Raw genomic sequence first — 27,915 nt, forward strand, 5'->3', positions numbered from 1 at the left:
GTATTTTCCAGTGATATTCTCTGCTGACAACCATGAACCATACTGAAGACAGAAATGTTTAAAACTTGACAGGAAGGTTCTGGCAGAATTGTGCTAGGGACGATTAGCAAACACAGCTGCTTACTGTTCCAATCAATCATCTGTGCCTAATTATCCAGCACAATGTCAGGAAGCCCTAGAAATATCTATAGGTAACCGTCAGGTTTAACATCTGCAAGTTTACAGTGACTCTTCCTACCAAGGTAGATTAAACTGTTCTTAATAACACTGCTCAACAGCTTCCAAGTTATATAATTCTAGGGAACAGAAAAATAGGTTTCAGGGTTGAACATAAATGCTTTTACACTTCTAGTGTAACAACCCCATGGCAATGACCTAAAGTATTAATCATAAATGAGGAACAAATCCAACTCTTAGGCTATTATCATCTTAACTGATAGAAATTGCTTGGGAAATAGACCAAACAAAGAGAAAAAGTAACTGATAAGAGTCATATTCCAAACAATAGCAATCATCAACCTCTTTTAATTTCACATCTCCCAAATATTTTGTTTCAAAATAGTGCCATATGAAATTCCTATAGTTACTTACCATCACCTTCTATAACACGGTTGCAGTGGAAACAAACATCACCAAATAGCTGGAAAATGAAAAAGTAGTAAAAATTCAACATGTGTTAGAAATGAGCTTTAAAACACCAAACATTTAATATGATTTTATTTCTTCTACACTTAAAAACAAATAGCTGGCTACCTAAATCCGATTTTACCATTACTAAGAAAACATGTAGCAGTTGACTAATTTTTTACCTGTTATGATGAAAAATAATTTACTTTTCATTACTAGCAAGAAACAAAAAAAGGCTCTGGAGGTGTTCCAGATTTAAGGAAGCTAAAGGAACATGACAACCCTAGCCAGAGTTTAGTCCTACAGTGGAAAAAAGATTTCCAAGAGAATCCTTTGTAGCTGAAATATTGATAAGCTTAAATTCATAAAAGTGTATCTAGTATCCAATGAGTACATACAATACCTGTTATAGTGGGTTTCACAATATGCCAGGCCCTTCCTTTCATAATGGCGATGTCCAAGAAATGGTTTTTCACACTTGGCACAAACAAAATGCTGAAAAAAAAATTGCTACAGGTCATTTTTGATTTGCCATATTTTACTTATCAAATGAAGTAAAACTGTAAAGTTATACTATCCTCAGGGAAGGGACATGAATGTTTGAGGTAGCAGTTTCATTCAGCCATAGGTACTCCTGCAGCAATTTCAGTCTTAATTCAGGTGTCTTTGACAAGCGAAGCCCAGCCTATTCAAACATCACAAAATGAGAAGCCAGGTGAATGTCTGAGCAACATCTGTAAGCAAGGGCTGCTGCTGGAGATGGACCATGACACTTCTCTCAGGAAAATTTAAGAACAGACTTCTGGCCAAGATGGAGGCGTAGGTAGATACGCTTTGCCTCATCCTGAAACCATAATAAGAAGGATCACAACTCACTTCAAACCTAAAAACAACCAGAACTGCCAGAAAATCAAACTGTATGGAGCTCTGACAACCAAGGATTTAAAGAAGAAATATCCATCCAGATGGGTAGGAGGAGCAGAGACAGGGAATTAGGGTGAGAGGACGTGGTGTGGCGCTGCTGGTTGAACCAGTGTTCTGACATTCATGTGTGGCGGTAAAAATCAGGATGGACACCTGGGGAGTAAGCAATCCCAGCCCCAGGATACACTGCACAGGCCAGGGTTCCAGTGCCAGAGGAAAAAGGCCTCATAATTTCTGGCTGTAAAACCAGTGGGGGGGCGCTGGCTGGTATAGCTCAGTGGACTGGGTGGCAGACCTATGAACCAGAGGGTCGCTGGTTCGATTACCAGTCTAGGGCATAAGCCTGGGTTGCAGGCTAGGTCTCCACTAGGGGGGCACATGAGAGGCAACCACACATTGATGTTTCTATCTTTCTCTTCCCCTCTCTCTAAAATAATAAATAAAATCTTTTTAAAAAAGACATTGGGGTGGGGGGGTGTTGGGGGTGGCAGAAATAACTGCTGGTCTCCAAAGAAAGTCCGTTTAAAGGACCCATGCAGCCCTAGAACATAGGGCAAACCCACCTACTCTTGTATTTAGCACCAGGGCAGCAGCTAGAAGGGTGCCAATCACATACAGGAAGTGGGAAAATTGGGGAAAGTGACTGGAAACAGGGTGAGAACTGAACAAGCAGCATTATTTCCTCTCCAATCCCTTCCCCACAGTGCCACAAAGCAGCGAAGCGGATTGCCTCACCCTGGGGAAAACCTAAGGCTCTGCTCCATACACCATAACAGGTGCACCAAGACAAAGAGTCAAAGCTCCTCTACCTAATACACAGGAACAAACATAGGAAGGTTACCAAATTGAGGAGACAAAGAAATATGGCCCAAATGAAAGAACAGATCAAAATTCTAGAAAAAGAACTAAGCAAAACTGAGACAGGCAACATATCAGACACAGAGTTCAAAACATCGGTGACAGGGTGTGGAGAGAAATCACTGAGTATAGCAAATGCGTAAGGGAAGAAATGAAGGCTACACTAAGTGAAAAAAAGAAAAACCCACAGGGAACCAACAGTTAAGAGAAGGAAGCCGGAGTTCAAATCAATGATCTGGAACATAAGGAAGAAATAAACATTCATGGGGAACAAAATAAAGAAACAAGAATTCAAAAAAATGAGGGGAGAATAAGACGACTCTGGGACATCTCCAAATGTGCTAACATCTGATTCACAGGGATGCCAGAAGGAGAACAGAAAAGAGCAAAAAATTGAAAACTTATTTGAACAAATAATGAAAGAAAACTTTCCTAATTTGGTGAAGGAAACAGACATATAAGTCCAGGAAGCACAGATAGTACCAAACAGGTTGGAACCAAAGAGGGCAAACCAAAACACATCAAAATTAAAATGCCAAAGATTAAAGCTAGAGAATCATAAAAGCAGCAAAAGAAAAGCAGAGAATTACCTACAAAGGAGCTCCCATAAGACTACCAGCTGATTTCTGAGGGTGAAAGATGGCAGTGAGGTAGGTGGGAGCTGAACCACTTGCTTGTGCACCCAACTGGGACACCTAGCCAATCTTCTGAAGAACAGAGTAACGGCCAACAGAATCCCAGGTTATATAAAGTTTGGAAGCCAAAGACTGCAGAGGATGTTTAAAAACAGATGGCAAGGAGATCGTGTAGGCTGACGGGATGGTCACTGGGGCCTGTGCAGGGACCATAGCTGCTGTGGTCCCAGGGACCGGTGCCAGGGACTGCGGCTACCACAGGAGCTTTGGAAGACAGCCAGATCAGCACTTATAACTTAACAGCTTCCTTTCCTCCCAGAGCAGGGAAGCCAGTCTCATACCAGGAGAGACCTGCATGTTTGAAGTCGCTTGGGGGATAAAGTCACAGTGAGAGACATACAGAGGCAGTGTTTCCTGGCTAGGATAATACCAGAGAAACTGGGGAGCGGGTGACACCTGGAGATGGGAGAAGAGTTAGGCTGTGACTGACCCTGACGCAGCAGTCTCTGGACTGGTCAGAGAGTTGGGCTGTGTGAAAAGCTGGACACTTGCTAAAAATGGCTGGCCACAACCAAGGAGAATTCACTAAAAAAAAAAAAAAAGCCTTCAGCCACTGGACAAGGAACTCTCCTGTGTTGCGGCCAGGCCAGCAAAGAATGAGGAGGAAGGGTGTAATTTGTTCCAAATCAGGGCACCTCATGGACTGATCAAAGTTGGGCAGTAGGGGCTCAGTGGGGTAGTGACTTAATTTAACTTAATTGGGAAACTATTAAAGAGACTCAGAGACTTAATTTAATAGGGAAACTAAACTGCCCTGAAGGGAATATGCATGTACAGTGACCAGGCCAGCAAAGAAGGAGGAGGGATGGCAAGTTGCTCCCACACGGTGCACCTCATGGACTAATCAAAGAGTGGAATGACAAGGTAGATTAAAGGTGTCCACTGGGCACATATGGACTGTGGGAGCTGCACGGTGCTCTGAGGGCTAGGGCTGGAGGCTGGACACCTGTGAATATTGGAGCCTGGACCAAGCTCCCAACACAAAGCCACAGGAAAGGGAAAAAAAAAGGAGCCCAGCCCCTCTCTGCCTGGAGCTTCCAGAAGACCAGCAGAACCCAGTTGGCAGGATTAAAGTCAGCAGGACGCTTTTTTTTTCTTCCAAGTGTAAGACAATGAGACCTGGAGCTGTGAAAGGACCAAAGACAGACCCAGAGAGAGATCAGAAGGATAACCTCAACAACTGAGACAGAATTCACTCTGATACGCTATAGAACTTGCATTTTATTTTTACTTTTTATTTTTGTTACTGTTATTATTTTTATTATTATTGACCTTTTTATTTCTCTTCCTTCTGTTTAGTTTTCTTTCTTTTGTTTGTTTAATTTCATTGTTTGACTGGTTTTCTTTGTTCTCCCTTTCATATTGCATTTTAATTTCTCTTCCTTCACTTCACTCATATACCAATGACGCACTAATCTTGGTCTTCTACTTTTTAAAAAAAATTCAGGTCATGCATTTCTTGTCATATTATTATTGTTCCGATTCCCACACAGCACCCTTCCATGGTCTTAGTCCATTTCATTATCTTCCTGTGCTTTATTACTGTTGCGGTTAATGTCTTTGCCTCGCACACTACAAGTTTCTAGCACTTACTCTCACTATATCTCACCATCTAACTTAGCATAAGCACTCTGCTTTCTGGAGTCAGTGTTCTCTTTTTCCTCTAATAAGAATCTTATTTCTTTTTCGCCTCTTATAAAAAGTGGCTAGTTGGGTGAAATATCATGGTTATTGCTGTACTTCTCCACAGGATCTCCTATGCGTTCTCTACTTGTTAGCACTTTAATTCCCATAGAATATTCTCCCACTGTGTTACTCCATTTCACCTTTGCCCTGCCCCAGATCACATACAAGAAAAGATGGGAGTTGTAAATACCAGTAAATCTGCTAGAGGGGAGAACCCACCAACAAAGGAGCTATCAAGAGGCAAAGACCAAGCACAACAAGAGAGCCCACACAAATGGAAAAAAAGGGCAACCCTAGAGCATCTAGACAAGGAGATTAATAAGAGAAAGCACCACTAAGTCCCACAGAACTCCTACCACACCCTTTGTGCACCCTACAAAGACAGTTGGCAAACGAGAGCATCAGGAATTGCAGAAACAAACAAAAAGGCTCATCTAAAGTGGGAAGACAAAAAAACCCCCTTCAATCAAAAGGCATGGAAGACTGCTCAGTAAAAGAGCTAAATGAATGGAGGTAAGTAAATTAACAGGTACAGAATTCAAAAGGATGGTTATAAGGATGCTCAAGAAACTCACTGACAACTACTATGCACTGAGTGGGAACTACAAGAGTATGAAAAAGGAAATAGAAACTATCAACAAGAACAAGAAAGAAATGAAGAATACAATCTGAAATAAAAAAATACAGTAGAGGGAATGACAAGCAGGCTGGCATGAAGCAAAAACCAAATTAGTGAGCTGGAAGACAAGGTAGAAAGAAAAACCCAGGGAGAGCAACTATATGAAAAAATACTAAAAAAATATGAAGATAACTTAAGGGAACTACAAGATAATATGAAACACAACAATTTTCGAATCACAGAGAAACGAGAAGGAGAAGAAAAGGAGGAAGGGATAGAAAAGCTGTTTGAAAAATAATGACAGAAACTTTCAGAACCTGGAGAGGGGAAAAAGCCATGCATGTTCAGAAAGCACAGCAAGTCTCAATCAAGATGAACTCAAAGAGGCCCAATCCAAGACACACCATATTTAAAATGCCAAGTTTAAAAGACAAAGAGAGAACCTTAAAAGCAGCAAAGGAGAAAAAAGAAGTAACATACAAGAAAACTCCAATTTGGCTAGCAACAGATTTCTCAACAGAAATGCCACAAACCAGAAGGGAATGTTAAGAAATATTCCAAGTAATGAAAAGCAAAGGCCTATAACCAAGACTAGCCTAACCAGCAAGGCTCTCAGTTAAAATGGAGGATGAAATAAGGAGTTTCCCAGACAAAAGTAGACTGAAAGAATACACCTTCACCACACCAGCACTGCAAGATATGCTAAAGGGACTGCTTTATGAAGAGAAAGAGCCCTTGCTGGTGTGGCTCAGTGGTTGAGTGTTGGCCTGTGAACCAAAGAGTTGTCAGTTTGATTCATGGTCTAGGGCACATGCCTGGGTTACAGGCCAGGTCCCTGGTGGGAAGTGTGTGAGAGGCAGCCGCATATTGAGGTTTCTCTCACTCTCTTTCTCGGAGCACTTTTCCCCCTCTTGAAAAATAAATAAATAAAATCTTAAAAAAAAAAAGAATAGGAGGAAAAAGAGTGAGAGGGAGGAACACAGGTATGAAGGAGGGAAAATGAATAAGTAACTATCAAAATTAAGTTTAAATGTAAATGGATTAAATGTTCCAATCAAAACATAGGAGCTGAATGGATAAGAAAACCTTACCTGCACATATGTTGCCTGTAAGAGATTCACCTCAAAACAAAAGACCTACACAGACTGAAAGTGAAAGATTGGAAAAAAAAAACTCAAGTAAATGGAGAGGGAAAAAAACCAGGTAGCAATACTTATATCAGACAAAATAGACTTCAAACCAAGGCCATACAAAGAAACACAGAAGGATACTTCATAATACTCAAGAATCCACCAATAAAACATAAACATTATAAACATATATACACTCAACATAGGAACACCCAAATGTGTAAGAAAAATCTCGGAGGACTTTCAGAAAGATATAGAAAGCAACACATTTATACTAGGGGATTTTAACACACCACTGTCAACAAGGATAATGCGCCATTACATTGTAACCATGTAACATTGAACAATGTAACCAGAAGGGCAGGGCCAGAGGGATAATGGCAGAGAATAGGGGAAGGGGCACCATGGAACATGTATAAAGGACACATGGAAAAAGCCAAAGGGGGTAAGGTCAAGGGTGGGAGGTGGGGATGGGTGGAGCAGGGGGTCATTGTGGGGTGAAAATGAAGACTACTGTACTTGAATTAAAAAAAGGATTATCAGCTGATTTCTCAAAAGAAACCTTACAGGCAAGAAGGGGCTAGAAAGAAGTATTCAAAATTATGAAGGCAAGGACCTACAACCAAGATTACTCTATCCATCAAAGCTATCATTTAGAATGGAAGAGCAGATAAAGTGCTTCCCAGATAAGGTTAAGTTAAAGGAGTTCATTATCACCAAGCCCTTTTTATATGAAATGTTAAAAGGACTTATTTAATAAAAAGAAAATCAAAACTATGAACAGTAAAATGTCAACTCGCAACTATTGACAACTGAATCTAAAAAACAAACAAAAAAAACCCCCAAACTAGGCAAACACCAAGAAAGGAACAGAATCTAGAGGATTATCAGCAGGGAGGGGGAAGAGGGAGAATAGAGGAAAATGTACAGGGATTAAGAAACATAATTGGTAGGTACAAAATACACAGGGAGATGTTAAGAAAAGTATAGGATATGGAGAAGCCAACTTATATGCATGACCCACAGACATAAAGGAATGATTGTTGGAGGGAAGGTGATACTCGGTGGAGGGGGCAAAAGGGGAAAAAAACCTGGGACAACTGTCACAACCTAATCAGTCAAATATGTTTCTAAAAAAGGAAAGAAATAAAGGATAAAATATCACATTCTGTATCATTATAAGAGCTCACAAAAACTGTATATTCCATATTTCTAATTTTCTATAAAGTCAGTTGTCTTCAAAATCTTCATATTTAATTTCTAAAAATCCCCTTATCTTGGTAACACATCCGAACCAAGGAAATTAAAAAGTACTATTTGCCCCTACATCATTTAGAATTTACCTCCACATGCCACTGTTTTCCCATGGCATTTACCACGCGCCCTTCAATGGGCCTTCGACAAGCGCCACATATGGGGACTCCCATTTTGTCATGGCATGGCAAGCAATACAGTTCTCCTTTCAGCTCCCGGGCATCAGCAGTCAGCTCCTTCCTGTCCATGAGAAAGATACTCAAGTGAATACCATCAAGAGATGAAAAAAAACAGGCAATGATGTGGCTAACACTTTTAGAAGGTTTTTGAAGATATCACTATAACAATCCCTGTAACTTCTTTTCCCTCCTGGTGATCAGAGTAACGTGAATTAACAGGTTTGAATAGGTTTCAGATCCCTACCAAAACATCAATATCATATAATAATGATAAAATGTACCAATAAGTCAGATATATACCACCACACTGGTCATATCTATCATTTCCTTGACTATTATCACAATATAGTCCATTTGTTGTCTCTAAAAAGCTAGAGAATAATAACAATACTGAGGACAGACTCAGTGATATTATCTTTCTAAAATAACTGAGGAGTTTAGAGACTACTTCCATTTAATAATAATTATTTAAAGTGTCACAAGCTTTCAAGAATAGTTATATGTGAATAGGAATAGACAAATGACCAGAATTTTCTGTTTCCCAATGCTTAAATATGCTATTATTTTCAGTCCCCTGTGTCAATACATATGTCCGAGATAGCCTCAATTAGTCAAATGGACTTGTTTGAATTTCATGTTTTTAAATAATTCTTTACAAATGCTAAAGGAAAATGAGAAGTATCCTACCAGAGGGAGGATAGGCAAGAAAACCAGGTAAGGCACAAATTAAAAATCACAAAAAAGATGAGGTGGCTGTACTAACACCACAAAGCTGTTTTCTTGACCTTTTGCCTACCTTATGTCTTCCCCTAGTAGAATTTAGCATGTAAGCTCATATTCATTACGGTAAAGTATCTTTTTCATTTAAATTTTTATATTATATAACAAACTCAGAAAATCATAGCCCAACAAAAAAAATCCCCCTTAGATGTAATTTAAGATATGTTGAGATAATACCCTAATTAGTACAACTGTAGAAGCTATATATGTATACAAAGATAAGACTCTTAAAAGCTCTTTTTGAATCCTACAATGGAAAAGCAGTTTTTGAGATGATCTGGGATATTTTAATATGGTTTGAATATTCCCAGATCTGTACATGCACATCCACGTGCACACACACAAAGTGTGCTGCACACCCAGTCAAATGGGGCAAAATGTTAATTGATGAAGCTAAATGATGGGCAAGTAGGTATTCTTTTATTATTCTCTTGACTGTTCTATGGGTTTAAAGTTTTCCAGATTAAAAGTTGGAAAAAACCAATTTGATTTGCAAGTATAACAGAAATATAGAGAAATGTGATCTTTTATTTCCAACCTTTGTGCAATAACAAAGAAATCACAATACCCGCAGTTGGCACAGTTGAAATGGTCTGGATGGTAAGGGTCATTCTTGAAAATCAAAGGCTGTTCATCAATGATGGCGTGGCATTTCTGGCAGATGTATTTTCCAAGGCCCCTGGCTTTCTCACGATTATGACAGGGGCGACACAGATGTCTAAACAAAACCAAAACTGTTTTAGAAACTTAAATAAAATATAAGGTCCTTCCTAATGATTAAAAAAAACATGCTTCTTCTATCTTCCAAAAGAAATTAAGGAAACTATTTCTTTAAAAATCACTGCTGACTTAAAAAGAGCAGAATCAACCCACTACTTTTTATATAAAATGTTATTTATTCCAGTCCAAGTAATCTGACTGATACTTAAACTGTATTTTAAGTACCTGTAACTCTTTTTCTCAGACCAGGAACAAAAGTGGCAGCAAAGCACTGCTGCACAAAAAATGCAGGGCCCTCTCCTAACAGGCAACAGTTCTGAGTCCCTGTACCTTAAATTCAGTATCCTAAAGCACTGCCTTATAGTCCCATGAGAACATAGACATGACCTTGAAGTAGTCACTTTATCTACCCACATCTGACAAGGATAAAAACTCCTACCTGCCAGCATTTTTGACAAACCCGATGTCTGCCAGGACTTGCTGGCAGAGGTCGCAGCGGAAGCACTCAGGGTGCCAGCTGTTGTTCATTGCTTTGATAACTCGGCCAATGATGAACTCACCTGTGGAAAGGGACACAAAGCATATCCAATGTGGTGTTTTACTGCTAAAAGCAGTTGGGGAAAAAATACATTTAAACCTTTCTCCACAAATAGGGACTTTTTATGTATGTGTCTACCACAGTAAGCACTATATCAGCAAAATGTTTTCTATTTCATCTGTATCCTTCCTTTTGACTCTGTAGCTATATTTTCAGGCTGTCTTATCACATCTCCGAATCTGGCTTTCCTTTTACAAACAATGTACTGGACTCCCTTGAATGTCTTTTCGTAACTTCTGGTCATCATTGACACAGAAAACTGAAATCCACAGAACATATTCTTGTAACCAGTGCTTAATTTCTTCTTTCATTAAATCTTTGCAACATTCTAATCAATTTCTCCAATCTCTGGAGACCTTTTAGTAGGGCTGTTAGCAACCAGTGAAGGGGTTAAGGTGCAAGCAAGCCCACCATTTCTGCAACACACAAGCAATCTTTCTGTTCACAGGCCAGTGCTCAATCTACTGAGACACACCAGCCAGGGCTACGAAACACAGGTAATCTTTCAGCATCTATGTACCACACATTTTTCTCTCTCCTGGAAAACCCAAAAGTAAGTAGGTATAGTTTGCATTAACAGGGGAAATGAACATTCTAAAAGCTCATCTAACAGAAGTTCTCGTTTGTCCTAAAATACTTGTATAATATAAGTCATTAAAAATCATTTCTCTTTCCTTTTAAAATTTTTAAAAAGTTTATTTATTTATTTTAGAAAGGGGGAAGGGAGGGAGAAAAAGAGGGAGAGAAACATCATGTGAAAGAGACATTGATAGGCTGCCTTATGCACACAAGCTGACTGGGGACTAAATTTGCAACCTTGGCATGGGGACTAAATTTGAATGGGAGTTAAACTGGTGACTTTTTGGTTTGTGGAATGATGCTCAACCAACTGAGCCACACTGGCTAGGGCTTCTCTCTGGTTTTCAAATAATTTAAAAAATTTATTTACTGATTTGTTTTAGAGAGAGAGAGGAAGGGAGAGATGGGAGGGTAGGAGAGTCAGAGAGAGACAATTAATTTGTTGTGCCACTTAGTTATGCATTCATTGGTTGATTCCTTTATGTGTCGTGACCGGGGATCGAACCCACAACCTTGGTGTATTGGGATGATGCTCTAACCAACTGAGCAATTCAGGACCTCTCTCCAGGTTTTTATACTCTTTAGGTTTGTTATATATTGATAATAGGAAAGAGGGCTGGCAAATTACCTAAATGTTACTTATAATGACAACCAAAAACCACTGATACTTTAGCAGTGTTAAATAGCTTAATTTTGAAACTTACTTTTATTTTACATTCAACAGTAAAACTTACCACATTGATGACAGCAAGGTGCAAAGAGCATCTGAAAATCATGTTCGCAGTACTTCCTTCCTTCAAACTGAAACAGAAAGTACTTGTAAATATTAAATAACCAGAGAATAAACACAATTATTCTCCAGAGACAAAAAGAAAGATGGTTTGTAACTCAGAACTCTACTACTGAGATTTTTAAAAGCAGATATACTTCTGTATCTTCCATACAACTACATGGGGGCACAGGAAAGAAAGAATGAACAAGTTGAGACCAGAACTAATAGTTATTAGCTATTCTTTTTTTAAATTTATTTTTATTTTAATCATTGTTCAAATACAGTTTTCTCCTTTTTACTCCCAATACAGTCCCCCGCAACCCTCCCCACTTCCCTCCCATTACCACCCTCCCCTTAGTTTATGACCATGGTGTCGTTTATGTTTGTTCCTGTGAACCCTTCCCACTGTCCCCTTAAATTCCCTCTACTCTCTTCTGTGGGGCACTGTCAGCCTGACCTCTATTTCAGGTCTTTGGTTATATTTTGCTTGTTTCTTTGTTTTGTTATATAGGTTCCTGTTAAAGGTTGAGATCATATGGTATTTGTCTTTCACTGACTGGCTTGTTTCACTTAGCATAATGTTTTCCAGCTCCATCCACGCTGTTGCAAAGGGTAGGAGCTCCTTCTGTCTTTCTGCTGCATTAGAATTCCATTGTGTAAATGTACCACAGTTTTCTGATCCATTCATTTACTGATGGGCATCTTGGTTGCTTCAGCACCTAGCTATTGTAAATTGTGCTGCTATGAACATGGGGATGCATAGGTTCTTTTGAATTGGTGTTTTAGTATTCTTAGGATAGAGTCCCAGCAGTGGAATTGCAGGGTCAAAGGGCAGATCCATTTTTAATTTTCTGAGGAAGTTCCATACTGCTTTCCATAGTGGTTGCACAAGTCTGCAGTCCCACCAGCAGTGCACTAGGGACCCCCTTTTCTTTCACAACCTCTCCAGCACTTGTTGTTTGTTTGCTTTGTTTATGATGGCCATTCTGTCTGGTGTGAAGTGGTATCTCATTGTGGTTTTAATTTGCATCTCTCTGATAGCTAGCGATATTGAACATCGTTTCATGTGTCTTTGGATTTTCTGTATGTCCTCCTTGGAGAACTGTCTGTTCAAGTCCTTTACCCACTTTTTTAATTGGATTCCTTGTCTTCTTAGAGTGCAGTCTTGTAAGTTCTTTATATATTTTGGAGATTAAACCCTTGTCTGAGGTATCATTGGCAAATATGTTTTCCCCATACAGTTGGTTCTAATTTTGATACTGTTTTCTTTAGCTGTGCAGAAGCTTTTAATTTTGATGAGGTCCCATTTGTTTATTCTTTCCTTTATGTCCCTTGCTCTAGGGGACAAGTCAGTAAAAAAAATTCTTCGTGAAATATCTGAGATTTTCCTACCTACATTCTCCTTTAGGACTTTAATGGTATCACATTTTATATTTAAGTCTTTTATCCACCTTGAATTTATTTTTGTATATGGTGTAAGTTGGTGCTCAAGTTTCATGTTTTTGCATGTGGCTGTCCAGTTCTCCCAACACCATTTATTGAAGAGGCAATTTTAACTCCATTTTATGTTGCTGCCTCCTTTGTCAAATATTAATTGACCATAGAGACTTGGGCTTATTTCTGGGCTCTCTGTTCTGTTCCATTGGTCTACGTGCCTGTTTTTATGCCAGTACCAGGCTGTTTTGATTACAGTGGCCTTGTAGTATAGTTTAGTGTCGGGTATTGTGATCCCTCCTACTTTACTCTTCTTTCTCAAAATTGCAGCAGCTATTCGGGGTCATTTATAATTCCACATAAATTTTTGAAGTGTTTGTTCTATGTCTGTGAAATATGCCATTGGTACTTTAATAGGAATTGTATTGAATGTGTAAATTGCTTTGGGTAGTATGGACATTTTGATGATATTAATTCTTCCAATCCATGAACAGGGTATATGTTTCCATTTGTCTGTGTCTTCCTTGATTTCCTTCTTCAGTGTTGTGTAGTTCTCTGAATACAGGTCTTTTACCTCTTTGGTTAGGTTTATTCCTAGGTATTTTATTTTTCTTTTTGCTATTTCAAATGGGATTTTTTCTTGATTTCTGCTTCTGCTGTTTCATTGTTGGTGTACAGAAATGCCATTGATTTCTGGATATTGACTTTGTATCCTGCTGTTTTGCCAAATTCATTTATTAGGTCAAGCAGTTTTTTGGTAGAGTCTATAGGATTTTCTATGTATACTATCATGCCATCTGCAAACAGTGACAGTTTTGTTTCCTCCTTTCCAATTTGGATGCCTTTTATTTCTTTTTCTTGTCTGATCACTGTGGCTAAAACTTCCAGTACTATATTGAATAGAAGTGGTGAAAGTGGACAGCCTTGTCTTGTTCCTGATCTTAGTGGAAAAGATTTTAATTTTGCCCATTGAGTATAATGTTGGCTGTAGGTGTCTCATATATGGCCTTTATTATGTTGAGGAATGGCCCCTCTATTCCCACTTTGCTGAGTGTTTTTATCATGAATGGGTGCTGTACCTTATCAAATGCTTTTTCTGCATCAATTGATATGATCATGTGGTTTTTGTCTTTGCTTTTGTTTACGTGATGTATTACATTTACTGAGTTGCAAATATTGAACCATCCTTGCATCCCTGGAATGAATCCCACTTGGTCATGGTGTATGATCTTTTTAATGTATTGTTGTATGCGGTTTGCCAGTATTTTGTTGAGCATTTTAGCGTCAATGTTCATCAGTGGTATTGGCCTGAAGTTTTCTTTCTTTGCTGTGTCTTTATTTGGTTTTGGAATTAGGATGATGGTGGCCTCATAAAAAGAGTTTCGGAGACTCCCATCTTTTTGGATTTTTTGGAATAGTCTGTGAAAGATAGGGGTTAGCTCTTCCTTAAATTGCTTTGTAGAATTCTCCTGTGAAACCATCTGGTCCAGGGCTTTTGTGTGATGGGAATTTTTTGATTACTGCTTCAAGTTCTTTTGCTGTTGTTGGTTTGTTCAGGCTTTCTGCTTCTTTTTCATTGAGCTTTGGAAGATTATATTTTTCTAGAAATTTGTCCATTTCATCTAGGTTTTCAAATTTTTGGCTTACATTTCTTTGTAGTAATTTCTTACAATCCTTTGTCTTTCTGTGATATCTGTTGTAATCTCTCCTCTTTCATTTCTGATTGTGTTTAACTGGGTCTTCTCTCTTTTTTTCTTGATGAATCTGCTTAAAGGCTTGTCGATTTTGTTTATCTTTTCAAAGAAACCAGCTCTTGGATTCATTGATCCTTAGAATTGTGCTTTTAGTCTCTATGTCATTAATTCTCCTCTGGTCTTGGTTATTTCCTTCCTTCTGCTTGCTCTGGGCTGCCTTTGTTGTTGTTCCTCGAGTTCTTGTAGACGTAGGGTTAGGCTGCTTGTTTGGAATGTTTCTAACCTTTTTAGGTGGGCCTGTATAGCTATGAACTTCCCCCTCAGGACTGCCTTGGCAGTGTCCCATAAGTTTGGGTTGTTGTGAGTTCGTTTTCATTTGTTTCCAGAAACCTTTTGATTTTCTTCCCTAATATCATTCTTGACCCATTCCTTGTTAATAGCATGCTATTTAATCTCCATGATTTTGAGTGTTTTGGGTTTTTTCCTTGTGGTTGGTTTCTAGCTTCAGTCCCTTTTGGTCTGAGAAAATGCTTGGTATGATTTCAATTTCCTTGAAATTCTTGAGGCTTTTTTTGTGTCCTATCATGTGGTCTACCTTTGAAAATGTTCCGTGTACGTTTGAAAAGAATGTATATTTAGCTTCTTTTGGATGGAGGGCTCTGTATATATCAGTAAAGCCCATTTCCTCAAGGGTATTGTTCAATGCCACAATATGTTTGTTGATATTTTGTTTGGAAGATCTGTCCATTTTTGATAGTGGGGTGTTAAAATCCCCCACAATAATTGTGTTGCTGTCCATATCTTTCTTGAAGTCCTCTAAGATTTTCTTTATGTATTTGGGTGCTCCTATGTTGGGTGCGTATATATTTACAATATTTATGTCTTCTTGATGGATTCTTCCCTTGAGTATTATGAAGTGACCTTCTGGGTCTCTCTTTATGGACCTTTTTTGGAAGTCTATTTTTGTCTGATATGAGTATTGCTACCCCGGCTTTTTTTTCCTGTCCATTTGCATGGAAGATTTGTTTCCAGCCCTTCACTTTCAGCCTGTGTAGGTCTTTTAATCCTGAGGTGGGTCTCTTGTAGACAGCAGATATGTGGGTCATTTTTTCTTATTCATTCAGCTATTCTATGTCTTTTGATTGGAGCATTTAATCCATTTACGTTTAAGGTTATTATTGATAGGTACTTATTCATTGTCTTTTATGTACGTGTGTTCCTGTCTCTCTCTCTCTCTTTTCCCTCCCTTCCTTAAAGCAGTCCTTTTAGAATCTCTTGCAGAGCTGGTTTGGTCGAGGTGTAGTCTTTTAGACTTCTTTTGTCTGGGAAGCTTCTTATTTGGCCTTCTGTCTTGATCAAGAGCCTTGCTGGATATAGTAGCCTTGGTTGCAGACCTCTGGTTCTCATTACCTGGAGTATTTGTTGCCATTCTCTTCTGGATTGAAGTGTTTCCATTGAGAAGTCAGCTGTTAGCCTCACTGGGGCTCCCTTGTATGTTACTTCCTTTTTCTCCCTTGCTGCCTTTAAGATTCTTTGTGTTGAAATTTTGCCATTTTAATTATGATGTGTCTTGAGGTGGGCCTCTTTGGGTTCCTCTTGATTGGGACTCTCTGTGTTTCCTGGATTAGTGTGACTTTTTCTCTCATCAAATTAGGGAAGTTCTCCTTCATTACTTGTTCAACTAGGTTTTCGATCCCTTGCTCTTCTTCTCCTTCTGGTATCCCTATTATACGGATATTATTACGTTTCATATCGTCTTGCATTTCTCTTAATCCCTCTTCATTTTTTCTGAGCCTCTTTTCCTTTTCTTGCTCTTTCTGGACGTTGTTTTCTACTTTGTCCTCCAGCTCGCTAATCCAATCTTCTGCTTCATCGATCCTGCTTTACATTCCTTCTACTGTGTTCTTCAGTTCAGAAATTGTATTTTTCATTTCCTCTTGACCTTTGTTGAGAGTTTCTATTTCCTTTTTCATGTTTATATAGTTTTCAGTGAGGGTGATGTAGTTTCCCTCTAATTTCTGAAAGCTCATTGTGTGTTCATTGAACTTCCTGGTAATCATTGTTTTGAACTCACTATCTGATAGTTGAGATGCCTCTATTTCACTTAGCATTTTTCCTGAGGCTTCCTCGTTTCCCTTCAATTGAGGGTTGTTTCTTTGTTTTCTCATTATTTGTGGGTTTGTTCTTTTTTTTTTCTTGTTTGTTAATTTGATCTGTTCTGATTCCCTGTAATTATGGTGTGAACTTCTGTGGTAGAATATTTGTGAGATTCAGTGGTGCAGTCTCCTTCGTGTATCCTGGTGTTCACAACTTCCCCCTACTCTTTTTTTGTGATCAGTTGGAGGAGTAAGGCAAAATGGTTTAAGACAGCAAGACAGTATACTATGGTATGTACATTAGCAGCCAGTAGAGAAGAGATGGGTTATCCTTTGGCTCCTTATAGTGTTAACCGTGATCCTCCACCCCACTATCCACGTTTTAGAAAGGATGGAAAGAAGGTAAGACTCTTATTGGGGACGAGAGGATTGTTAGTTGGATCTAGAAAGCTGTGAGGCTTTGGGAGGTCAGATTCTAAGGTAGGGTTGGATTAAAGATTAGTATATAGGAGTAGTGTGTAAAAGAATAGCGACAACCCCCATAATAGTATAGTTCAGAAAATTGCAAAGTGGGCTGAGATCAGGTAGGGGTATTGAGAAGTATTTATAATTGTATAGACTAGGTCTTACTAACAGTAATAGTAAAGTGACAGTCTTGCGGCAGAATCGATGAGGTCTAGATAACAAGAATAAAGAGTATAGAACCTTGAGAGGTGTGTTAATGGAACACAGATGAAGGATAGTAACTTATCAACACCTTGTGGCTGAGATACCAGGGGGAACCTATCAAATGACAGTATAACCAGCCAAGCAAAGAAGATTATACAGAAAGAAAAAGAATACCAAAATATTAAAATAAAAAATGTCGGAAAAGTGAGAAAAAGATAATACAAATTTACAGTAACTTGCAAGATTAAAAAAAAAAGGAAAGAAAAGCAGAAGATGTAGTGCAGGAGAGATAAACTTGGAGTGGAAAGAATAATATTAGGATGAATGGTAGAGAAACATAAGGGACTGCGAGATAAAAATAGTAAGAATTGAAAAATAAAATGTCACATAAAACACAAGATAAAATCAATGAACCATCAACAGCCACAAAAACAAAACCAAACAAAACAAAAAAACAAAACAAAACAAAAACGAAAACAAAAAACCCCACAAAAAAAACCCTAAAACAAAACAAAAAAACCCCCCTCTTGTTGGTTTCTAACTGGCCAGACCAGTTTTTCTGATCTTGCTGGCTTCAGCTGGCTGAGGGACCTTTGAAATGCTTCTCTCTCTCCCAGCCACATCTCAGCAAGTCTGTCAGGTACCCCGGGCGCTCCTGAGCACAATGGCTCTCTGGATCTCACTTCCACGTTCTTTCGGACTCCGGGGTCCTGCAGGGTTCCAGCTGTATGATCTCAGGAGGCACGCGCGACGTTTTGGGATTCACTGCGCCCTCCCTGGGAATCGTAAAGGGGCGCGCCCCTCCCCCAAACTTTTGAAATTCGGGTTTTAGAATCACCCTAAGCACCTCGCCGAGACGGTTCCGGGTTCACAGCGCTGGCGAGTCAGTTGTCCCAAAGGTGCGCGAGCTGATTCCAGCTCTGTGTTCCCCAACGAACCGCACTCCGACCGGGTGTTGGCACCTTTCCCGGCTCCCCGGGTCAGGCTGGCTGGAAATTTCTGAGCCACTGCAGGAACGCACCAAGCGCCAAGTCCCTCCCGGGATCACGGCGCGTGATTCAGGCCTCCCTATGGGGCGGGAGCCGAGCCCGGCCAGGCTCTGTGCTCTCCACCGATCTGCACTTTCACCAGGCTAGGAGTGCGGGCGCTCTTCCAGGCTGCCCCTGTTCCTGTCCGCTAGAGGCCCTCACTTCTGCCAGGTCCCTGGGAGATTTTTTCCCAGTCCAACGGGCCAATCTGTTCCTTGTAGCAACACGTTCTCCCCTGGAGTTGCTCACCCCCCGAATTCGGGGGAGGGAGCAGCGACTCCCTTCTCCCGGAAGCCCTGAGGCAGACCCGGGAGCACCGGGCCTGGGGGCTGCATACCCCTAGACCCCGCGCTGATCCCTGGGCCCCTTTTGTCCTGAAGCAGTCTCCTTACCGTCTGGTTTTTCAGTGATTGCAATAATTTTTGATGTCCTGCTTTCAAAAGTGATTCAGTAGCCTAGTCCACTTGCTCTGTTTCTCCACCGATCCACGAGTTTCCCTCCTCGTCACAGAAGCCGAGAAAAACGCTGCCTAGAGTAAAGCCGCCATGTTCTGTCTCCCATTATTAGGTATTCTTAACTGTTTTTTGACTTACATACTCCACCTTTAAGAATCTGTTGAAAGCTACAAACCCCACCCCCTAGAAAATATGCACATACAAACCCCTGCCCACAGGTTTTAAAGTTGGTATCTAAAATATTTTACCTTAGGCTTAAATATTTTAAAAAGGTGAATATTCTAGTATATTTTAAATTTAAATATTTTAAAATGGGACCAAAACCCTTTAAAAATTAAACTTTCTTTAACAGTTGGCAAATTTACATCCTTCTGTTCCCCCCTTGAACTGTTTTCATTTAATTTCCCCCAAAGTTTTATCCTAGTGTATTTCCTGATCACCCTACCATACTTCACTGCAATTAAAAATTTTAATTTCTGATTCCAAAAGGCTCTAGAAGTTAACATTCTCTTTCCTTTTTCTTTTTTAAAAGGGAATGCACTGATACTTGTGAGGAGCAATCTTTTTTAAAAGAGATTTTATTTATTTATTTTAGAGAGAGAGGAAGGGAGGGAGAAAGTGAAGGAGGGAAAAATCAATGTGTGGGAGATACACAGATTGGTTGTTTCTCGCATGCCCGTAAATGGGGACTTGGCTTGCAATCCAGGCATGTGCCCTGACTGGGAATGGAACTGGTAACCTTTCACTTTACAGGATGATGCCCAACCCACTGTGCCACACTGTACAGGGCAACATTCTTTTTTTCTGGGTTAAATTATCATTACAATGATTATTAGTAAAACATGTTACAAATGTTAAATTTTACTTTTCACTATTTATATACTTGAAAAGCATACCTTAATGAGGTGAGCAGGGCTACTCTTTCCCCTCAGAATTATTTCATGCATGCATGGAGAACAATGACTTACCACTATAATAGCCATTAATTCTAGAATAATTTTCTATTTTGGGGGTTGCTTTTATCCTTTTCACATAAAAACATTGTAGGAATTATAATTATATAAATGTCTTCCTTTGAATCGTTGAGCTCCTTATAAGTTATATGCTTAAAATCACACACTTGATTATCAAAACCCTTAATAATGTATCCGTTGCCATATCAATTTCCTCAATTATGAAAATTATCTGAAGACTTAGATCATTCGATTTAATGAACGTATCCATAATAGCTTAATTGTCAAGCCATATTTATTTTGTGCCAGGAAAAGTCTTCCTTCACTTTTAAATTCAAAGGAATAAAGTGTAACACATTTAATAAATCTACTTTTAAAAGTTACAAACAGAAGGTAATAAATCAATAAGCTATTACTCAATAGTATGTCATAATGTAATACATTATAATATGTAGCCCAAAGTAGAGTTATTTATGAAGATGTTCCTTTAATGAATATACATTAGGTACATGTATAGAAATCTGATGTTTACCCTTTAGTAGTAATTTAAAAAAGACATCAAAGATAAAAACTCAGAAATAACCCCAGTAATTTATTTTAAAAAACAGTCACCTTCCCTCCCCACCTTACCACACTAGTCTCAGTCATCAGTGGAAGAATGACCTCAGAACTGTTTGTCTCAATTGGCCACTTCAGTTTAATAGTAAAAGACTGGTTGATGACAGCAGTGCAACATAAAGCTTTCCAAAAGAAAGGAGAATGTTTTCTGGACCATTTATTTTTTTCTCTTTGTGTGGTAGTTTTAAAATCAGTCCTTTTTAATAGAAAAATCTTGACCAAAATCTGTCACAGGATATTGAGACCCATTAAAACAAAGTTTGATGAAAAAAGAAAGAAATGATCAACCTTTACTCTGCATTTAACAAAGACATGTATCCTCAAAAACAAAACAAAATGAGTCTAACAGTTAACATATATACTGTATTTGTTAGCATAAGGTAGAAAAAAAATAAGACTGGTTGTAATTTAAGTCTTTCATGACATGACTCAAATAGGTAATATATCATAGGAGATAAGAACATGGATCATGGATCCAGATGGCATGGGTTTAAATCCTGGCTGAACCACTGACTGGCTGTGTGACTCAGGGCAAGCTGTTTAGCCTCTCAGTGCCTTGTGAGAGTCACAAACCTATTCTTTTTTGGCTGTGTGTCCTGGCTCATAACACATACTTATCACGTTCATAATTTCATATCACTGCTCTTTGCTTTGCTTTCACAGGAGTCTCTTTAAACAGATGAGTCTTTTTGAAATTAAGGCACAAAAAAGGCAAAGTCTTAAATGGAAAGTTGTCAGAACTATTTCAAATCTACCATATATTTGAAGATAGAACATCCAACACAGTTCCCAAAGCCAAGCTTCATCCATAACAAGAAAATACACGACGCAAGAAAAGACTAGAGCCTTATGGGTTTAAGTACCCCCGACCAGTCCCTTCAGATTGGTGTCCTGGAGCAATTCATCATAGTAAGATCTGAGATTCCTGTGTTTTATAAAGTGGGGAAAATTCTATTGTGAAAACAAATATATTATCAGGCAAACCAATACTAGGAATAAAAATGCAGAAATTGAGTTGCCTGAAACCACCCATGTTGCAAACTCCATGCATATCCTGGGGTGCTTAACCCAGTGTGAGCACAACTGCAAGTGCAGAACTTCCTTTGCTCTAACAAGCTACCTCTTCCCTACAGTGTGTAGAATGATCAAATAGTTATGGCCAGTAGTTGATCCAAAGTGAAACTATAGGATGTGAAAAGAAAAAAATTCAGAAATCATAAATTTGGAAGAATCAAACTTCCCTTAAGTATTTCCTTTCTAGGTAATCATATGTTACAATGACAAATTGGTTTAAAATGCAATAAGCTTATAAGATTCCTAATGATCCATATTAGCAATGTTTAAACAAAATGCCAAAGTCCCACTACCTGTAGGGAACAGGGGTAGTTCAGTATGGGGAAGAATGTACTCTAGCCATGATCAGCTCTGCTATTAACTGATTAAGGTTTGGAGTTCTATGAATAGTCTCTCTGGGGAGAAAAAAAATTCTGCTGCTTTAAACAATACTCCGAATTAGGAGTTTCCACCAAGATGGAGAATTAAGTAGATACACATCACTTTCTCATACAACCAAAAGAAGGACAACCACCAATTTAAGAACAAAAAACAACCAGAACTGCCAGAAAATCAAACTGTATGGAAGTCTAACAACCAAGGAGTTAAACAAGAAACACTCATCCAGACTGCTAGGATGGGGAGAGATGGGAAGCCAGGGCAGAGAGGATAGCAAAAAGGTGGCAGCTGGCAGACAGGGGTGGCTGAGGTGGCAGCTGGCAGACCAGTGAGTCCCACTTGCACATGTGGACAAGCCAGGAGGAACAACTGGTGAGCGAGGCAAACCGTACAACCCAGGTTCCAGCATGGGGAAATAAAAGCCTCAAAACCTCTAGCTGTAAAAACCTGTGGGGTTTGTGGCAGTGGGAGAAACTCCCAGACTCACAGGAGAGTTTGTTGGAGAGGCCCATAGAGTCCTGCAACATACACAGGCCCACTCACCCAGAAATTAGCACCTGGAAGGGCACAATCTGCTTGTGGGAAGTGACAGAAACTTGGGTGAGAGCCAAACAAGCTAGCAAGCAACATTGTTTCCTTTCTGACCCCTCTCCCACATACAGCAGAACAATGCTGAAAAGTGGGTTGCCCTACCCTGGCGAATACTTAAGGCTCTGCCCCTTGTAACATAAAAGGTGCGCCAAAACAAAGAAATAGGGCCCAGACAAAAAAAAAAATGATAAAATCTCCAGAAAAAGAACTAAGTGACAAAGAGATAACCAATCTGTCAGATGCAGAGTTCAAAACACTGATAATCAGGATGCTCACAGAAATGGTTGAGTATGGTCACAAAATAAGGAAAGAAATGAAGGCTATAGAAAGTTAAATAAAGGAGAATATTCAGGGAACCAACAGTGAAGGGAAGGAAACAGGGACTCAAATCAATGATTTGGAACAAAAGGAAGAAAAAAAATCCAACTGGAACAGAATGAAGAAATAAGAATTCATAAATAAGGAGAGGCTTAGGAACCTCTGGGAAAACTTTAAATGTTCCAACATCCAAATCATAGGGGTACCAGAGAGGAAGAGGAAGAAATCGAAAACTTATTTGAACAAATAATGAAGGAGAACTTCCCCAATCTAGCAAAGGAAATATACATGCAAGTCCAGAATGTTCAGAGTCCAAAAGAGGTTGAATCCAAGAAGAAACACACCAAGAAACACCATAATTGAATTATCCAAGATTAAAGATAAGGGGAGAATTTTAAAAACAGCAAAAGAACAGAAGAAACTTACCTACAAAGGAGTTCCCTGATGACTATCAGCTGATTTCTCAAGAGAAACCTTACAGGCAAGAAGGGGCTGGAAAGAAGTATTCAAAGTCATGAAGGGCAAGAACCTACAACCAAGATTACTCTATGCAGCAAAGCTATCATTTAGAGTGGAAGGGAAGATAAAGTACTTCCTAGACAAGGTCAAGTTAAAGGAGCTCATCATCAACAAGCCCTTATTTACATGAAATGTTTAAGGTACTTATCTAAGAAAAAGAGGATCAATAATACGAACAGTGAAATGACAACAAGCTCAGAACTATCAACAATTGAACCTAAAAAAAAAAAAAAAAGAAAACAAACTAAGCAAACAATCAGAACAGGTACAGATTCACAGAAATAGAGATCACATAGAGGGTTATTAGCGGGGAGGGGGAAGGGGGAATGGGGAGAAAGGTACAGGGAATAAGAGGCATAAATGGTAGAGACAAAACAGACAGGGGGAGCTTAAGAATAGTATGGGAACTGGAGAAGTTGAAGAACTTATATGTACAACCCATGGACATGAACTGGGGGTGGGGAAGGAATGCTGAAGGGAGGGAGGTATAATGCAGAGGAGAATAAAGGGGAGAAAAAAAATGGGACAACTGTAATAGCATAATGAATAAAATATACTTAAAAAATACTTGGAATTAGAAACTTAGCTAATGGTCTCATTTCAAGTCAAGTGCAAATGTTGAAAATATTTGTACTGGTTTGTCATAAATTGTTTGAAGTGAGTGGGGCAGCAGGTAAGTACCCCTCTTTTTGTTGGAAAGTTTCCTCTCCAACAGTCAGTCTTATCTTCTTCAGGTTTTAGCTTTCCTGAGTAAACATGATTCAGTATAAGAGGAAATGAGTGAGGGAATCTCTTGTAAAACATCTTTCCACTAAATCTCACACCATAAACTAGTCTTTCCTGTTATGCATTTTGTGATAGGGAAAAAGATACATTTGAGATATTCAAAGTAAGAAGTAGGGAAAAGGAATGTGATCTATCAGCCAAGAACCCAGCCCCTAAATGTGCACTATGCTAGGTTGAAAGGCTGCACACCAAGTCCCTAGTTCTTCGTCCAATCCATCCATTGGCAGTATTTCTGGAAGTATATCCCTCTGCAACTATTTGTTTAATTTCACTTCCAAAAACTATTTTCTTAGGGGAGAAATTAAGAAAATCCTTTTACTGGAGATAATCTTAGATATCACAAAGTTCGACTTAGGAACCACTATAGGCTATATATCGTTGGCACTAGGGTCTCTAGAGTTGAATGGGTATTTCCCCCTATAAATGACATTTAATCAGCCTGTGTCATGCTGACAATGATTTGGTCATTTTACAAATATTTCTCCAAGTGTACTGGAGAATGATTGGGAACACTGACAGCCTATGTAAAACAGCACCGATGGAAATAGATTTCCCTCTGAAGATAACTACAATAACAAATTTAAGATCACTAGTCATATATAACTCACAAATTTATACAACCACACAATTTTCCTTGACTGAAAATGAGAACAAGAAGCATGCAAATTGTCATCAAGTTCTACCCAGGTCACTCCGAAAACTGCATTCACTCCTGGAACTAGGATGTAAAGTGGTCCATACACCATGCCGCACAGGGCAGGCTCTCCATGAACTTCTAGGGAGTGACTGAGTTAAAGCACAGTGATGGCAACACAGGAAACCATTATCCATCAATTACATAAAATATCACTCCTAGGAAACTGTTTCAGTTTCAGCGAGAGTCAGAGCATCATATTGAGGAAAACAAAGCTGTGGATATAAGCAGGCCTGAGATAAAATCCTAATTTGACTTACCCACCAATTAACTGTGTGCAAGGTATTTGAGACTCATGGCCACATGTAAACTGTGAATAAAAATACCTCACTTGTAGGGTTCATATGAGAAGCTAATGAACAAAAAAACAGTTTGTAAAATACCCATAATAGGGATTTAATAGGCAATTATTTCAGAAATAAAAATGTTAATATAATTTACACGTCTTATAAAATTAACAATAATAGGGCATTTCTTCATGCAAAAAAATACTATATTCCAGGCAAGATGAAGTAATGTGAAGCAACACAAGCCAGATGAGTCCTAACTTTGAGAGACTCACATGAAACTGGGAAGCAGCGCCTCTGCTCTCAGTAGAAAGTGGTAGAAAGCGACACCTATTACTGTTTTAACATGTTCACATAGTTTTTTTGCTACCCTGACCACTATCTTCTGCTACAGGTAAATTTAAAAGTATTATTATAATCACTATTATTTGAAATTTATTTAAAATTAAATGCAGAAGTAGAATTCCTTTAGAGAGAAAAACAAATTTGTTTGGGAAAACAGTTCTAATTATTACACAGAAAATTTATCTTGCCTTCTGCTAAATGAGTGATGAATTATCCAATTTAAACAAGAAATGTAGGCTCCCTTTAAGGTCTTTCTTAAGTGAATTCTTTCTAGAAGTACTTTGTAATTAAATTTATGGCATAAGAATTTACTGTGACTGCAGTCAAATTCCTAAGAGACAGGATTATAAAAAGGTTTTAGTTTTGTATACAGTATTGCCTAATAACTTAGGAAATACACCCACTTAGAACTGGCTTGCTATTATTACCATAGTGAACTTCACTACCTATTTGAAGGGATGTTCTCATTTTAGTGCAGCACTTCTCAAATGAGGATGATTTTACTCCCCAAGAGATATTTAACAATGAATGGAGATATTTTTGGTTGTCATAACTGGAGATCCAGTGGACAGAGAATAGGGATGCTACTAAACACCCTACAATATACAGGACAAAGAATTACCCCACAAAAAAGAATTAGCCAGCTCAAAATGTTAATAGTGCTGAGGGTGGTGAACTCTGCTATACTGTGTGTGGAATCATTACTTATGGGAAGAAGTGTCCATTGGTAAGTGGAGGAAGGGAGTAGGAAAACTTACTGGGTACTGTATATGCTACTTTGATTCAAACTCATAACCCTATGAGACACATGTGATTATCCTCTTGTTTAAGAAAACTGAAATTCAGAAAGCTTAAATAACTTGTGCCAAAGCCAGTGGAGCTGAACAAGGCTGTCAGACCCCATAATTTGAGCTTCTTCATTTGTATCCATCATGGCAGGGCAATAGAGAATTTCACCTAGAATTCTTCAATTATCACTGAGTTTCTATCACAACTTAAAAATTACAACTGAAAGCTAACCCTGGTTTCTCTGCTCATGCACAGTGTGATCTTGACCTCGGATTTGCTCATTTGGAGACAAATAAAGAGGTAATTCTACTGGATGCAGGAAAATGACATTTGTCTACTGGGCTCCTTTTGGCCATGTATTAATACCAATAGTAATCCATCCTCCATCCCCACTACATAAAGCTGAGAAAAAATGTTAAGGTCCTGAAAAAATCCTCCTTATAGATATGCACTTACTAAGACAGACGTCTTAGTCTGCAGTTTCATCAACATCTTCTCTCAGTCAGCCAACACTTAGAGCACCCTCTAAAGGCAAGGCATTGCGCTAGGAGCTGCCGTAGATACGTACACTCTGTAAAACTACATCGTGATTATTTTCTAAAACTAGTATTGTCCATTTATTAAGCTCTTACTAAGTGCCAGGCACTGTGCTAAAGCACTTTAAACATCATTTATTCTAGTTTACAGTGGATTTAGGGGAGAGAGGAAAATCTGTTTTCAGGTAGATTTAATTTTTCCCTATTATCAAGCAGTCTATAATACTATAAAGTTTTCTTATCTCATTTTCAAAGACTTGGTTAGTCTAGTATAATACACTAGATAAGTTCTTGAAAACAGTTTGTCTTGCATCATTGTACTCCTAAAATATAACATGGTGCCTAGCACATTGTAAATAGTTGACTAATATTATAAATATTTGTTGAATGGACAGGTCAATAAGTAAATGAATAACTGTCACTCACAAAAATCTCATGGAAGTCAGAACAATCGAGGACTCCTCTAACCTGTGACAGTTCCTTAGTGTTACCCTGTCTTGCATGAGACTTTTGAAAGGTACTTACTGGTCAGGTATTCTGTGAAGTGCTCCTTTTGAGTTTGTCTCATGATTACACCAAAGTTATAGTTTTGTGAAGAATACCACAGAGGTAATAATATGCTGTACTTGAATGTAATACTATGCATTATATTGGGGAATACATGATCTCAACATGACTCATTCTTACTGGTGATGTTAACCTTAATCACCCATTTAAGATGCTATCATCCAGGTTTCTCCACTGCAAGTTACTACTTTACCCTTTCTATATCCATTAGAAGTGAGTCAGTCACTCCAGTACATACTTAGAGGAAAGAGGATTGAACTTTTTTCTCTTTTAATGTTTGTTCTTGGAAATAGCATTTAAACTTATTTAAATCATTTAGATAAACTATGAGGAAGGGATTTTTAATTCAAGAAATGATACTCCACTACTAGAAGTGATTATAAAATATTAAAATCCAAATTTGATATAACACGTCACTCAATAACAGAACATTTTGGTAATGCCAGTATCCCGAAAATCATCTCTTTAAATATGGCCTTCCTATTGTCCCTACCTTAAAAAAACTCCAGATAAAAACAGGGTTCCACCTACAACTGAGATCTCCTGTTTCCATTTAAGAATGCTTTTCTTTCACTCATTGCTCTGCATGGAGGCATGACAAAGCTCAAAAACTGTGGCAGATGAACAAGCAGTTAGATACACTTTACTAAGATTGTGAAGTAA

The 27,915-nt window shown here is 38.7% G+C and overlaps 1 protein-coding gene across 5 annotated transcripts in view; it reads right to left on the reverse strand.

Annotated features, from left to right (window-relative positions):
* Window positions 1-27,915, reverse strand: part of LIMS1 (LIM zinc finger domain containing 1) — a 185,200-nt gene that overhangs the window by 13,786 nt on the left and 143,499 nt on the right. For all 5 annotated transcript variants that reach the window (XM_036026631.1, XM_036026632.1, XM_036026628.1 and 2 more), the window contains 6 exons: window positions 11,384-11,450; window positions 9,912-10,032; window positions 9,321-9,470; window positions 7,883-8,033; window positions 1,034-1,122; window positions 592-644 (listed from right to left, as the gene is read on the reverse strand). In XM_036026631.1, coding sequence (XP_035882524.1) covers window positions 592-644; window positions 1,034-1,122; window positions 7,883-8,033; window positions 9,321-9,470; window positions 9,912-10,032; window positions 11,384-11,450 — 631 coding nt within the window. The remainder of the gene's footprint in view (window positions 1-591; window positions 645-1,033; window positions 1,123-7,882; window positions 8,034-9,320; window positions 9,471-9,911; window positions 10,033-11,383; window positions 11,451-27,915) is intronic.

The sequence above is a fragment of the Phyllostomus discolor genome, chromosome 5 (genome assembly GCF_004126475.2).
Source record: "Phyllostomus discolor isolate MPI-MPIP mPhyDis1 chromosome 5, mPhyDis1.pri.v3, whole genome shotgun sequence".
Lineage (NCBI taxonomy): Eukaryota > Metazoa > Chordata > Mammalia > Chiroptera > Phyllostomidae > Phyllostomus > Phyllostomus discolor.